This window comes from Cupressus sempervirens, chromosome 1 (assembly GCF_028749045.1).
Source record: "Cupressus sempervirens isolate cs-2001-9-10 chromosome 1, ASM2874904v1, whole genome shotgun sequence".
Taxonomy (NCBI): Eukaryota; Viridiplantae; Streptophyta; class Pinopsida; order Cupressales; family Cupressaceae; genus Cupressus; species Cupressus sempervirens.
In genome coordinates, this window is record NC_143118.1 from 804,406,387 (window position 1) to 804,421,355 (window position 14,969).

The 14,969-nt window shown below is 35.8% G+C and overlaps 1 protein-coding gene across 1 annotated transcript in view; it reads left to right on the forward strand.

Annotated features, from left to right (window-relative positions):
• The window catches only part of LOC149580312 (CMP-sialic acid transporter 2-like), a 135,205-nt gene extending 120,596 nt beyond the window's left edge, over positions 1-14,609 (forward strand). The window contains exons 8-15 of the mRNA XM_089813479.1: positions 12,583-12,654; positions 12,926-12,974; positions 13,100-13,141; positions 13,396-13,514; positions 13,756-13,815; positions 13,942-13,990; positions 14,069-14,163; positions 14,299-14,609. Coding sequence (XP_089669605.1) covers positions 12,583-12,654; positions 12,926-12,974; positions 13,100-13,141; positions 13,396-13,514; positions 13,756-13,815; positions 13,942-13,990; positions 14,069-14,163; positions 14,299-14,350 — 538 coding nt within the window. The 3' untranslated portion in view covers positions 14,351-14,609. The remainder of the gene's footprint in view (positions 1-12,582; positions 12,655-12,925; positions 12,975-13,099; positions 13,142-13,395; positions 13,515-13,755; positions 13,816-13,941; positions 13,991-14,068; positions 14,164-14,298) is intronic.
• Positions 14,610-14,969: the final 360 nt, after the last annotated feature.

Below are 14,969 nucleotides of genomic sequence, written 5' to 3' on the forward strand. Positions count from 1 at the left end.
ACACATAATCTTTGAACCGGTGGAAGCCAAGAAGTCACGGCTCATTCCTTTATATGGAAGCTGTGAGAAAGAGATGGATTCATGTTTTCCTTGATGCTCCTGTGCCTAATTCTTTTTTGACAATGCTTCCACCTCTTCGACGTGTTTCCTGCAAGAGAATTCTCAACAATTAAATCATATTATCATAACAATTTATAAATAATCATAATGGATAGCTGTCTTTTCAATTCCATGAATTTGTGATAAATAATCAACTAGCATGTTATCTTCACATGAAATTATAACAACTAACCCTCTTATCATTTAATAGGATTATAACTAATTTAACTGTCAACTGACTTCATGTGAACCTCAACAACTATATTTCAAATTAGGTCAAAAATTGGGATGTAACATACCATTTCTGTTGTGTTTCATCATCCTCGATGAAATAGAAATTGAAACGAACATTATAAAGGAGTATTTAAAATTGGAATGTAATGTATGTGTAACAACCAGTTTCCTCGGGCCTTAATTAACAACTTATTCAAAGAAATACAATTATTACTTCAATTTCATAGGAGGACAATTATATTAGTTATGTTCATGTGAATGAGATCTACTGTTAAAATCAGTTAAACAAAACTTGTTAACTAAGAACTTTAAACATCAACAATAAATTTACTATAGAAATTAAAATCCATATACCATGGAATTTGAACCAAAAAATCATTGTAGGGATGCTTCTGTAACCACCTAGGTTAGTCCACAAGTACCACTATAACAATATCAAATAACAACTACCATCCAATACTGCTATATCGAAATCAAATGACAAGTATTATTAAATACCACTATAAAATCAGGGCATCACATAACACTGTATCAATTCGGGCTTCAAATACCACTAAATCAATTAGGGTTTTTAGATACCAGTGTATCATTTAGGGCTTCAGATACCATTGAATCAATTAGGACTTCAGATACCATTGTATCATTTAGGATTTTAGATACCACTGAATCAATTAGGGCTTCAGATACAACTAAATCAATTAGGGCTTGAAATACCATTGTATCATTCCTTTCCTTTTGATTGCTTAACTGTGGCAATAACATAAGATTAGAAGATATGCTCATATTTATTATTCATATAAATGAAAGATTGATATAACAATCCATCAGATAAATCTTTCTCTCGCAACTAAATGTAAAGTAACTGTATCGATGATAAAACTCAATTAATCTTACCTTAGTCTTGCATTTTCATCATAAATGTAAAAATACTTGTTTCTGACAAAGAATTGAATATAAAGCTTATTTTTGTCTGTTGTACATTTGACAGCTTGGGGAGAGGTGAAACATTGTCAAGGGCTTAACCACCGAACTTAGGACCATAACTTATCTCCACACTATCTCTAACGAGAAAGACCCTCCCTACTCGGAATAGACAGGGATCATCTTGTCATCCACTGAGCATCTTGGTATCTAACCACACCACTAGAGTTGACAGCAGAAGATTACAATAACAGGATCATGCATGAGCTATGAGGTGAGATTATTAATTTTAATCATGTCTGGTTTCTCTTTTGTTTTCTTGCAGATTTATTCCACCTCTTCACAATTCATGGCTACACAACTAGTGATTTCCAAGTGTATTAAAAGATTACGAGCACTCTGCCCTTTCACACATCTTCACCATTCTTGGCTACATTGCTGGTGAATCCCAAGTGTATCAAAAGATTACGAGCACTCTGCCCTTTCACACCTCTTCACCATTCTGGTTGATGGAGGTGGATGGATTGGATCCACAATGATAATTAAACACAAAATACACAATACAGGCACATATAGAAATTATAAACTCATTTCATTACTTGATCTTTGATACAAAAAAAATTACATTGTGCCTCTTTTATAGAGGTCTTTGATTGTTTTCAAAAACTTTTAAATTAGTCGACATAAGACAAATAGACTTTTCTAGAATTATCTAAACATAAATTCTTTCTAGAACCTAACCCTATTTGGTAATCCAACAATTTCTAGAATCCTTTATTACACTTTTACATTTCATTTAAGGTGGAAATTACACATTCCAACACTCCCCCCTAGTTTCAACCTCAAATGTTGTTGCATACAAATCCAAATCCTTTCTTTTGCCTGATGCCAAAATGCAATTTTTCGATAATCTTCGTATTGTTAGTTTCTTCATTAATAGTTTCTCCCAAGGCTGCGGCCTTTAATTTCTACAAACATTTTGTAAGCAATTGGCTGCCAACAATTTCCTCTGTTCACAGGATCTATTGATAATCTTGCCCCATCTGTCACAAATACTAGTGACAGGGTTCACTAATAACCTTTTGCCTCTTGATGCCTTGCTTTAATATGTTTCCCAATGTTGTTGCATTCCTTCTTACACTTGAATATTTGTACTTGAATAAACCTTTGATCATTCTTGCAATTCTTTGCCAATTCAATCCATAGCTCCATCCACAATCCATTTTTATACAACCTGCAATATAATCTTTTTTGCAATCTCTATTCCAAAATGTTTTATAACAATGATTTTTCAAGCCACAAATATTACAAGGATGTATATCCCAACATCTATCCTTTGTATGCCCTTTCTTGTTACAGTGTGAACATTGCACAATCTTTATGTTTTCAATTGATTCTCTTGAACACTTATTCATGTTTCCATTGCTTGCATCATATCCAAAACCTTCATATTTTGGCCTAATTGTAAGCTCAATCGAATTTTTCATTGCCTGTTCATTTTTACCTAAACTTTTACCTCTGGAACCCATTCTTTCCATAATCTTCACACCAAAATAGTCATTATAATAGCTAGAAGTTTTGTCAATACAATTTTCATGTTTATCAATACACTCCTTTTTGCAAACAACTTCAGCAAAATCACATTTCTTAATCCCATAATCATTTAAATCATTTGTGTCACAAGATAACATCACATACAAATGGTTTCACAATCAAACATTCTTTCTCTTGTTTCAGAGTAGACAATTCCTTCTTTAACATATTATTTTCCTCTTCCAATTTCTTCACATTATCTTCTAAAACTTCGTTTGTTTTCTCAACATCATAAAACAACTTTAACTTCTTTTCTAATTCTTTATTTTGCTCTCTAAGCTTGCATGTTTCCTTCACCTACCAATTATGTACTTCCACAAATTTTAGCCTATTTTCCAGCTCTTCAATTTCCTCTATGTAGACACTAATTTCATTTAACAATTTAAACTTTTTTTCTCCCATTTCATTTCTTACTTTTGCCAATTCCTTTTGCATAATATCTTTTTCACATAATAATATTTCATTTTCTTTCTTCACCATTACTAATTCTTCTTTTAACTTATTTGTCTTCTCTTTTTGAACTCTACCAACTTTTCCCATTGAAATCAACAATTTAACACACCTTACTCTTTGTTTTAGATAATTCTAAATGCCTTTTTACTTCCATATTTTTAATTAAATCTTTAAATAACTTGAAACCAACCCTACATAAATATCAAACTTGATTCCACATCATATCCTTTTTTTCTGTTTTAACTGGATTATTGTCTAACTCTGTTACACAAGAAAATGCATACAATAAGCAGTCAGCAATATTTAAATTATTCATCAATATTTGTAACATTGGCATTACATTAGCAAAAACATATAATAATCAGTTGGAACCTGGACAGATACAAGTGCCAAACTGGTGATGTCCAAACTGTCACGCGAGCTATTTGGAGCTGTAGATCAGTGACCTTTCGAGCCCGTTCTCATCCCGATTTTTTTGGTGGAAGCAATATTTGCTTGTTTGTAATAAATCGTGACTTGAAGGAAGTGCCCGACTGAGTTTGTTGAGGGTCGCAAGGAAAATGGAGCCGATACGTGACCTCAGATATATTTTCGTCACCTGTAATTTTGATCGAAATGCCCTGACGAACTCGTATCTTGTTTGAACCCTCGCTAATATATGATTTTGTAAGCCCTTCAATTCAATCTTCAGAGTTGACGCGTCTCAACTTGAATGTGAATCGATATTCATATATGTTGCTTCAACGGCTGTTCCAGATTGGAAAGAAGATTGCCCGCCCTTTGTCTACTGCAATCGCTTTACTCAAATCGCGTGGCTGGTTATATTCCGTTCGGCCCGAAATCCAATCTTTTATGAGACGCCAGTAATCATGAGACGCCAGCAGGTCAGGTGGCTCGTATTTATTAGCCGGAAGGAGACTCTGCTTGTGATTTCGTCTGCTGAATATAATTCCGCCTTCTTGTTTGAAGCGTTTATCAGATTATTCTCTGATCTTAATAGTTTTCTGGCTTCCACTACGAATTTCCCAATCTTGCAATAACTCGAAGTATGGCGATTTATTCTTCTAAGTCTTGAATCTCCCACCTGGCCTTAGGCCACAGATTTCGCCCTGTTGAAGTGATTGCAGTATCACTTTCAGATTGCAATAATTCGGATGATATTCCACATCCTCAAAATTGCTTACCCATGGAAGTTTTCGTTTCCAAGGATAATTCGAGAACTTGCAGACCAAATGGCTACAAATTGCTCCTGTCGAAATAAAAGTCGAATCAAAAAACTGCTTGCTTCTAATGGGTGCCTCTTGTCCCCTTTTTATTCACTTCTTGAGAAGACGCTGGAAACTTCCAGAACAAGTTATTATAAGAACTTATTATAATGTATTTAATTATTAATTAACTTTATAAAATTAAATAAATAACTTTATAAAGTCAAGTACAATCTCAATTCGGCATTAAACAAGTAGGCCCCACTTACTGGATAATAGCTTTCTGAGAGCAAGAATGTAATCATCTGACAACTGAACGACTCTCTTTCCAATATCATTTGCCTACGAGAGCCAATGATAGGCAAATCCCCGGTAGAAGTTAGTTTGCTAGAAAGGGGACATGACAGTCCGCCCTTCCTAAAATTGCTTGTCCTCAAGCAATTTCAAAGCTGGATGTTGCAAAATTGTTTCATTTTCCCAAGTGGCATCTTCAACTGGTAGATCTCTCCATTTAACCAAATATTCCTTGATTACCCTTCTGCGGAGCTGTTTTTCCTTGCTTTCCAAAATGAATTCTGGCACTAAGATCAATTTCCCTTCATCATCCAGAGGAGGTAATATTGTAGAAGGTACCACATTCTGCCCCAACGCCTTTTTGAGGCGCGACACATGAAACACATTATACATTTTACTATCTGCTAGAAGCTCAAGTTCATAAGCCATTTCCCCTATTCGTCTGGTGATCCTGAAAGGCCCATAATATCTAGGCTTAAGCTTTTCTGACCCACTTCTTTTAAGAGTAGATTGCCGAAAAGGGTGAAGCATGAGGTAAACCATGTCACCAACCTCAGAGCTTCTCTCAGTTCTCTTCTAATCTGCATATTGCTTATATTGGTTTTGTGCTCGAGCTATGTTATCCCGAAGAGTGCTAATAATATCTTTACTCTCTTGCATTAAATCCCCAGCACGTGGAACCCGAACATCACTCATTAGCAAGTCAATAAAACTCGGTGCCTCATACCCATATAAAGCTCGAAAGAGTGTCATCTGAATTGACATGTGAAAAGTGGTATTGTAACAATATTCACACAAATAAATCCATCTTACCCATGTCTTCTGCTGATCAGCCACGTAGTTCCTCAAGTAGCCTTCCACCCACTTGTTTACTATCTCCGTCTGTCCATCGGTTTGCGGGTGATAACTAGTACTGGGTGTAAGCTCAGTGCCACATAATTGAAACACCTCCTTCCAAAAATGACTCAAGAATCTGCTATCCCTGTCACTGACAATACTACGGGGTATCACATGTAATCTGAGAACTTCTCTAAAAAAAACCTCAACTACCTGTACTGCTGTATAAGTTGTGGTGATGGGAAAGAAATGAGCATATTTCGTTAGTCTATCTACCACCACATAAATGCAATCACGACCCTGAGCCTTGGGCAACCCGGTAATGAAATCCATGGATATGCATTCCCACTTCTGTCTCGGGATGGGAAGTGGCTGTAGGAGCCCTGCTGGAAAGGTGTGCTCCTGTTTATTCTGTTGACAAACAGAACACTCACGAACATACTGCAAAACATCCTTCTTGAGTCCTTTCCATGTAAACCGTTCCCGCACCTGTCTATATGTTTTAAAGTACCCAGGATGACCAGCTATGGGTGAATCATGAAGAGCCTGCATAATAGACCGTTTCACTTTCAATCCTGGGACTAAAAGGATCCGGCTCTTGTAAATGATCAAGTCATCCACAAGTGAATACCTAGCATCGACAATGGTCCCATCAACTATACCAGATGCCCATGGGTCTCTAACATATTCTGCAATAATCAGATGCTTCCAATCCTCAGAGATCTCAATCATCGAACTAAGGTGTGGCCTGCGTGACAAGGCGTCTGCTACCACATTTTGAGTGCCTTTAACATATGATATATCAAAGTCGTATGCCTGTATCTTACTCACCCATTTCTACTGTCTATCATTGAGATTTCTCTGCCCAAGGAAATGTCTCAAACTGTTGTGGTCAGTTTTTATACAAAACTTACCACCTACTAAATACTGCCTGAACTTAGCTAGTGCATGCATGATCGCTAACATCTCCTTGTCGTAAATGCTGAATGATCTCTCTGGCCCACGGAGTTTCCTGCTCTCATATGCAATAGGGTGTTTGTCCTGCATCAAAACAGCCCCAATACCATCTCCTGAGGCATCACACTGAAGTTCAAATGGCTTCGAAAAATCGGGCAATGCTAGTATCGGGCATGAAGTCATGATCTCCTTAAATTTGTAAAAACAAGCCTGTGCCTTTGCTGTCCAAACAAAAGCTCCCTTCTTGAGCAAGTCTGTCATAGGAGCTGCATGTTGCGAATATCCACAAACAAATCTGCGATAGAAGCCACATAAACCAAGGAATCCTCTCAGCTGAGTTAGGTTCTCAGGAATAGGCCACTCCACAATAGCACGAATCTTATCAGGATCCATCCGTACTCCTCTACTGATAATATGACCTAAGTATAACAACTCAGTCATTCCCAAATCGCATTTGGACTCTTTGGCATACAAGGACTCTACCTGTAAGGTATTCAATACTGTCTCTAAATGCTCCATATGCTCGTGCCATGTCCGACTGTAAACCAAGATATCATCAAAGAAAACCAACACGAATTTCCTCAGCTGATGATGGAAGACCCTATTCATGGTAGACTGGAAAGTAGCTGGTGCATTGGTCAAGCCGAATGGCATCACTACAAACTCAAAGTGCCCACAGTGACATCTGAATGCAGTCTTCTCTATGTCCTGTTCTCTGACTCTAATCTGGTGGTAACCGGATCTCAAATCAATCTTACTAAAGTAACATGCCCCATGTAGTTCATCTATTAGCTCATCAATCCGTGGAATAGGATATCTATTCTTAATGGTTTTCTTATTCAGCATCCTGTAATCTAGACACATCTGTAACGAACCATCTTTCTTCTTTACCAAAACTACTGAAGAAGCAAAAGGAGACTTACTAGGTCTGATGTGTCCCATCGCGAGAAGCTCCTTGACGGTTTTCTCTATTTCATCTTTGAGTCTCTTTGGATGCTTGTATGGAGTGATCATGACTGGTTTAGCACCCTCTTCTAATTTGATGATGTGCTCAATCCCTCTATCAGGTGGTGTACCAGGTGGAATGTCGCTGAATACCTTACTATACCTTTCCCTCAATATCTGGATGTCTGGATGATATTCTGTCTTTTGTTGTTCCTCCTGTGTAGGCATGAGAGTACATGTGGCTGCCCATTCAATATCATTATGCCTCACCAATCTTTCCAATCGCCTGAGAGAAATAGTTCGGATGTCACTATTTCTGATAGCTCTCAACTCTGGGAAATCTTGGTGGACTCTGTGATGGTCTTTCACCCATATCTCTGTCCTTAAATATTGTTCTCCTGCAAATATAATATTTGGAATAGGGTTGCATAAAATATTCTACCCGACAGGATGGCAGGACTACTGCTCTGATACCACTGAAATGACCCTTGCTAATCACTACTGATATTACACTAGGGAATTTAAATACTTCGACTAAATGTGCTATTTGGATTATTGTCTAACTCCGTTACACAAGAAAATGCATACAATAAGCAGTCAGCAATATTTAAATTATTCATCAATATTTGTAACACTGGCATTACATTAGCAAAAACATATAATAATCAGTTGGAACTTGGACAGATACAAGTGCCAAACTGGTGATGTCCAGACTGTCACGTGAGCTATTTGGAGCTGTAGATCAGTGACCTTTCGAGCCCGTTCTCATCCCGATTTTTTTGGTGGAAGCAATATTTGCTTGTTTGTAATAAATCATGACTTGAAGGAAGTGCCCGACTGAGTTTGTTGAGGGTCGCAAGGAAAATGGAGCCGATATGTGACCTCAGATATATTTTCGTCTCCTGTAATTTTGATCGAAATGCCCTGACGAACTCGTATCTTGTCTGAACCCTCTCTAATATATGATTCCGTAAGCCCTTCAATTCAATCTTCAGAGTTGACGCGTCTCAACTTGAATGTGAATCGATATTCATATATGTTGCTTCAACGGCTGTTCCAGATTGGAAAGAAGATTGCCCGCCCTTTGTCTACTGCAATCGCCTTACTCAAATCGCGTGGCTGGTTATATTCCATTCGGCCCGAAATCCAATCTTTTATGAGACGCCAGTAATCATGAGACGCCAGCAGATCAAGTGGCTCGTATTTATTAGCCGGAAGGAAACTCTACTTGTGATTTCGTCTGCTGAATATAATTCCGCCTCCTTGTTTGAAGCGTTTATCAGATTATTCTCTGATCCTAATAGTTTTCTGGCTTCCACTACGAATTTCCCAATCTTGCAATAACTCGAAGTATGGCGATTTATTCTTCTAAGTCTTGAATCTCCCACTTGGCCTTAGGCCACAGATTTCGCCCTGTTGAAGTGACTGCAGTATCACTTTCAGAGTGCAATAATTTGGATGATATTCCACATCCTCAAAATTGCTTACCCATGGAAGTTTTCATTTCCAAGGATAATTCGAGAACTTGCAGACCAAATGGCTACAAATTGCTCTTGTCGAAATAAAAGTCGAATCCAAAAACTGCTTGCTTCTAATGGGTGCCTCTTGTCCCCTTTTTATTCACTTCTTGAGAAGACGCTGGAAACTTCCAGAACAAGGTATTATAATAACTTATTATAATGTATTTAATTATTAATTAACTTTATAAAATTAAATAAATAACTTTATAAAGTTAAGTACAATCTCAATTCGGCATTAAACAAGTAAGCCCCACTTACTGGATAATAGCTTTTTGAGAGCAAGAATGTAATCATCTGACAACTGAACGACTCTCTTTCCAATCTCATTTGCCTACAAGAGCCAATGATAGGCAAATCCCCGGTAGAAGTTAGTTTGCTAGAAAGGGGACATGACAGATCCACAATGATAATTAAACACAAAATACACAATACAGGGACAGAGAAATTATAAACTCGTTTCATTGCCTGATCCTTGATACAAAAAACATTACATTGTGCCTCTTTTATAGAAGTCTTTGATTATTTCCAAAAACATCTAAATTAGCTGACATAAAACAAATAAACTTTTCTAGAATTATCTAAACATAAATTCTTTCTAGAACCTAACCCTATTTGGTAATCCAACAACTTTTAGAATCCTCTATTACACTTTTACATTTTATTTGAGGGGGAATTTACACATTCCAACACTGGTGAATCCCAGGTGTATTAAAAAGATTACGAGCACTCTCCTCTTTGACACCTCTTCACCATTCTTGGCTACATTGCCAGTGAATCTCAGGTGTGTTAAAAGATTATGAGCATTCTGCCCTTGATATCTTCCATCATAAGTTGTATCATATTATTGTTGAAAACAGTAACAGTCGTTCAAGTTCCTATTGTATTTAGAAACTCTTCTTATGGGATACTACTGAACTGGATATAAAGAAAAAAATAAGAAGAAGTGCTTTATAAATCTTCAAGGTTCATTCAGAAAAATAAAGTAACATGAACATAGACACAAGAGAAAGTTCTGATATTAGCCGACTACTATAGAATTGCATTAAAAAACTTGGAAAGATAAACTCATGACCTGGTAAGTATTTGATATTTTACTGAAGGATTCGAACTCTGTTTGGTCCTCTCTTGTTGTGTTGAAATGTTACTTGCAGAACATTAATCACAGATCTTTAGCTGGAATTATTGCACGTCAAGGAGCAGAAGTTCAAACCGCTTGACAAGGCTTGATTTGGGTGTGTGGTGGTAAAGAAGTTTGAGAAATTGGCATCAAATTGGAAGTCCGCTCTCCTTAAGATATTGCAGATGTATCTATTGCAGAAACTTAATCCTCAAGGTCTGGGTGTATTCGGCAGGACTGCTGCAGGTAATGCATTTGAAACTTAGAAAGGTGTTTTCATGACCTGATAAAAAGTCGATATTGTTGAAGAACTTGCAGATGGATCAGTTTTCCTTCAGATGATTGGGACGTCACTTTTATTGCATAAAGTCTTTGCTCTCAGCCTGTATTCTTTCATGACAAGGAATGGAATTCGAGCCACTTGAAATATCAGTCGATATGCAAGTAACCAGCAGACATAACAATGGTGAATTGCAAGGTCGAATGGTTATTGAGACAAGGAAAATCTGGAAACTTAGCAAAGCATAAAGAAGTTCAGGCATCAAGGAAAAGATGATCCCATCTCTCCCTCACGGCTTCCATATAAAGGAATGAGCTGTGACTTCTTGACTTCCACTGGTTCAAAGATTATGTGTCAATTCGAATTTCCAAGTGTTAATTCGATTAAAACAAAGAAGAGGAGAGAAAAGATTAAAAGGTCTAAGGAGACTCTTTGGCTTCCGAAACATAAAGAATATCTTGGCAATTAAAAATGCCAAGTGTTTAATTGGTTATAAGTAAGAATATTAAAATGAAAAGTATAGAGTTGGAAGAAAATAATTTGAATATATTATAATTCAAATGTTATTATAATTTGAATATTATATTAATCTTATATTTATATATGTAAATGTAAATATATTAATGGGTTGACATCACTTTATTAAATTATTATAATATAATGGTGCCATTTCATTTTTATGTCTATACATATAGAGATATATCTATTATAATAATAAGGTGAAAGATCATATTAAATCCTTTGAGGTACGTTTTATATTTTAACCCAATTATTTATGTTTCTCAAATTATTTATTTGAATAGCTCGTGTGGGTCCCATAGATGTATCTTGTTTCAAGTCGTTAGGTCCTCAACCCATCTACCTAGTGATGGTGATGCTCCTGTGCCTATTCTTGTATGACAATGCTTCCTCCCCTTTGACGTGTTTTCTGCAAAGAAATTCTTCGCAATTAAATCACATTATCATAACAAGTTATAAATAATCGTAATGGCTAGCGGCCTTTTACATTCCATGAATTCGTGATAAATAATCAACTAGCATGTTATCTTCACATGAAATTAAAACGACTAACCATCTTATCATTTCACAGGATTATAACTAATTTAACTGTCACTTGACTTCATGTGAACTTCAACGGCTATATTTCAAATTAGGTCAAAAATTGGGATGTAACAGTTGGGCTGAAAATATCCACCAGCTTAGGGTTTTTTAAGCCACATGTCAATAATCAATTCATTCGAAAAATTTAGTTATAAAAATAGTAAATCAATGACACCACAAATTTAAAATCTTAAAAGTTTTTTTTCACTCTAAAATCCATGGGATCACTGCTTCCTTAAGTTTAGGAACTAAAATTTTAATGCTGAAATAAACTAAATATTTTTTAAATATTTCAAAAAAATCTTAGCAGCCATCCACTCTATTTTTAAGGAAGCCCCCTGTATTGGAACCCTTTATCCTGGGGTCTCATGGGGAGGCTTGGGCTCTATATTTAAGGAGCTGGAGGCCCCATGATAATATTTTTTGGGGGGAGGGGCTAAAGCTTAATTTGAAATCTTTTCCTATTAACTAGGAGCCCCTGAGATGATTGTGCATTATGCATGCTAGTTTGCTACATATAAATCCTTGATGCTCCGTCTAATTGTTGGTTGTCAGTTTTGAAAGTGTTTTCTGTATGCAGACATTTATCCGCTCAATGCCTTCTGTATCATGTTTGATACGTCATTCCTAATGCTCGTCATTTCATGTGAACTTCTCTAATTCCCGAACATTAATGGCAGCTTCATGACCATTTGATGCATTCGTTGTGCAAACATACCGTGATTTGATAACCCACTATATTGTCGATGTTGAACAATTACGTTAATTGCCCCGTCTAATGATTTATTTCATTTTGCATTTCGAATTGAATCATTCAACTGTTGAATGATGAATATTAGAATTTCTTTGTATCTTCTTTTAATGAATATGCGAATTCAGAATATTGTAATAAACAATTGCTTGGATGCCAGGAAATAAAAACTATAATACAAAATTAGCTTTTAAACGGTGTGCCATAGTAAGTTCGCAGCGATGAAACAAATTTCACCTCTTCTTTAATGCTACTAAATGCTCTATTTCTTGCAGATTAACAGATATTCAATGGTCAGCTTATATATTATTGTGTATTGGATGCACTACCGCAGAGCTGACTTCATCGTAAGTAATGTTCTTATATTTTAAAACCACTTTTTAAACTTATTGGGGACTGGTTCCCACTCTGATAAATGCATTATTTATTGGATTATATTCTTTTGGATTTGAGTGTATACCCTGACTTAAACCCAGTGATGCTTTATTCAATTCTGTGCGAAGAAAATCCTTTTTAAAGTACTTCTGCTAATAACAGTAGCAGTCGTTAAAGTCTATATACACAGTCTATATGAGGATTAAACTGCATTATTCCTAATAGCATAATATATTGTTGCAGATCTGATCATGTTTTAGAGACTCCGGTCCAGGGCTGGATCATGGCTATCGTAAGCAAATTTTATTTGTCCCGAATTTAAGTTTCAATTTCATTCAAAGAGAATAAAATCATTTGAAGGGTGGTTTCATTTTGCTACATTGAGTGATGTCATTTTTATCTTAATGTTGCTTGCAGGCGATGGCACTATTGAGTGGCTTTGCTGGTGTTTACACTGAGGTATGGGGCAAGAATTTCATTGCCATTTTTTGTTTCATGTTGTAGACAAGTTATAGCGTTTGTTTATTACATTGTACAAAATCATGGATTTATCACATTCTCCTGTTGCCAGTTTTATTAGGAAAAAAACAGCGAGTTTTATGGATTAACAATTCATGGTTTTGGTTTCTTTCTAACTCACCCTGCTAACTCTAACCCTGACCCGATTTTTTTCCTATTTCTAACCTGATTTTTTCGTCATCTTGTGTTAACAGCTTATCATTAAAAAAAGACCTTCAAGAAATATCAACGCCCAGAATTTCTGGCTTTATATATTTGGCATGATTTTCAGCGCTGGAGCTATATTCACACAGGATGATGAGATAAGGAACAAGTATGGCAGGGTCTCATTCTCCCCGCATGATTAAAAGTCTCGTAGTTCTCTAATATTTAATGTCTTTAATTTTATTGCTGTCCTTTCTACGTAATATCGATTTCTCATCAATCTCAACTTGAATAATCCCAGTTTATAACGAAGCTTGTTACCATTTAGCCTGCATTATTTGGAGAAAGAGCAGTTCCATTTATACAAATTTAATCACATCCTATATAAAGTACCTTTGGATGTTTTGCAGCGGATTTTTTCATGGATTTTCGCTCACCACTGTATGCATGATTATCAACCATGCTCTTGGGTACACCAAATTTTCCAAGTTTCTTGATTTCTCAATAGATTACAATGGGGGGAGTGGATGTTTTACAAATTAGTTGCTGGTTTAGTCCTTGGCTATACATTTACTTTAATCTCGACTTGTCTACAGCGGGATTGCAGTATCCATGGTAATGAAATATGCAGATAACATTGTGAAGGTATATTTGCTGGTACATTTACTTAATTAATATGTACATTTTTCTGCCTTGTATGTAACATCCATTTAAATCTTACAGGTTTATTCCACCTCAGTTGCAATGCTTCTTACAGCTATTATTTCAATATTTTTCTTTGGATTTCACTTAACTCTCCCTTTCGTCCTTGGTTCTATGTAAGTGTTATAATTAAGGGTTTGTAACAGTTAATTTGGTTGAAGCTCTCTATGCATATATTACTTTGGCCTTTACAGTGAAAACTGGTCCTTGCTTTTGATAACGGAAGACTTTAATGATGTGCTTTCTTGCAGGGTTCTGTCCGTATCAGTTTATTTGCATTCCAGGGGAAAGGCGTCAAGCTGATAACCAACAATTGAGGGTAGTTTTAAGTTATATACTTCGCCTTGACCTCATCATCTGCCGTCTCTTCACTTTCGTATATTATCTGTTATCATACCTTTCATTATATTATTCTTTGTCTTATCAGATATCTATTAAATAGCACATAGAATATTCATAGTCTCTTCCAAATAAGAGTGGTGTATTAAAGAAAATACATTGGAGCTTTATTGTTGTAATAAAATAGTCTATTGAAATTTTAATATTATTCTTTATTTTATCAGATATCTATTAAATAGTGTATAGGTATTCATAGTCTCTTCTAAATAAAAATGGTGTATTAAAGGAAAATTGTTGGACCTTATGTTGTAATCAAATATAGTCTATTGAAATTTCAATGAAATAAAAGGCGTCTCTCTCTTAAGAGGCCATTTAATTTCTTATCCTATCTTTTATCATAACTTTAATTTATTATTCTTTATTTTATCAGATATCTATTAAATAGCATATAGGTATTCATAGTCTCTTTTAAATAGAATGGTATTTTAAAATGAATGTCCATTGTTGGAGCCTTATTGTTGTAATAAAATGTAGTCTGTTGAGGCGTCCTCTTCTTAAAGAGGACATTTAATTGAATGTTGAG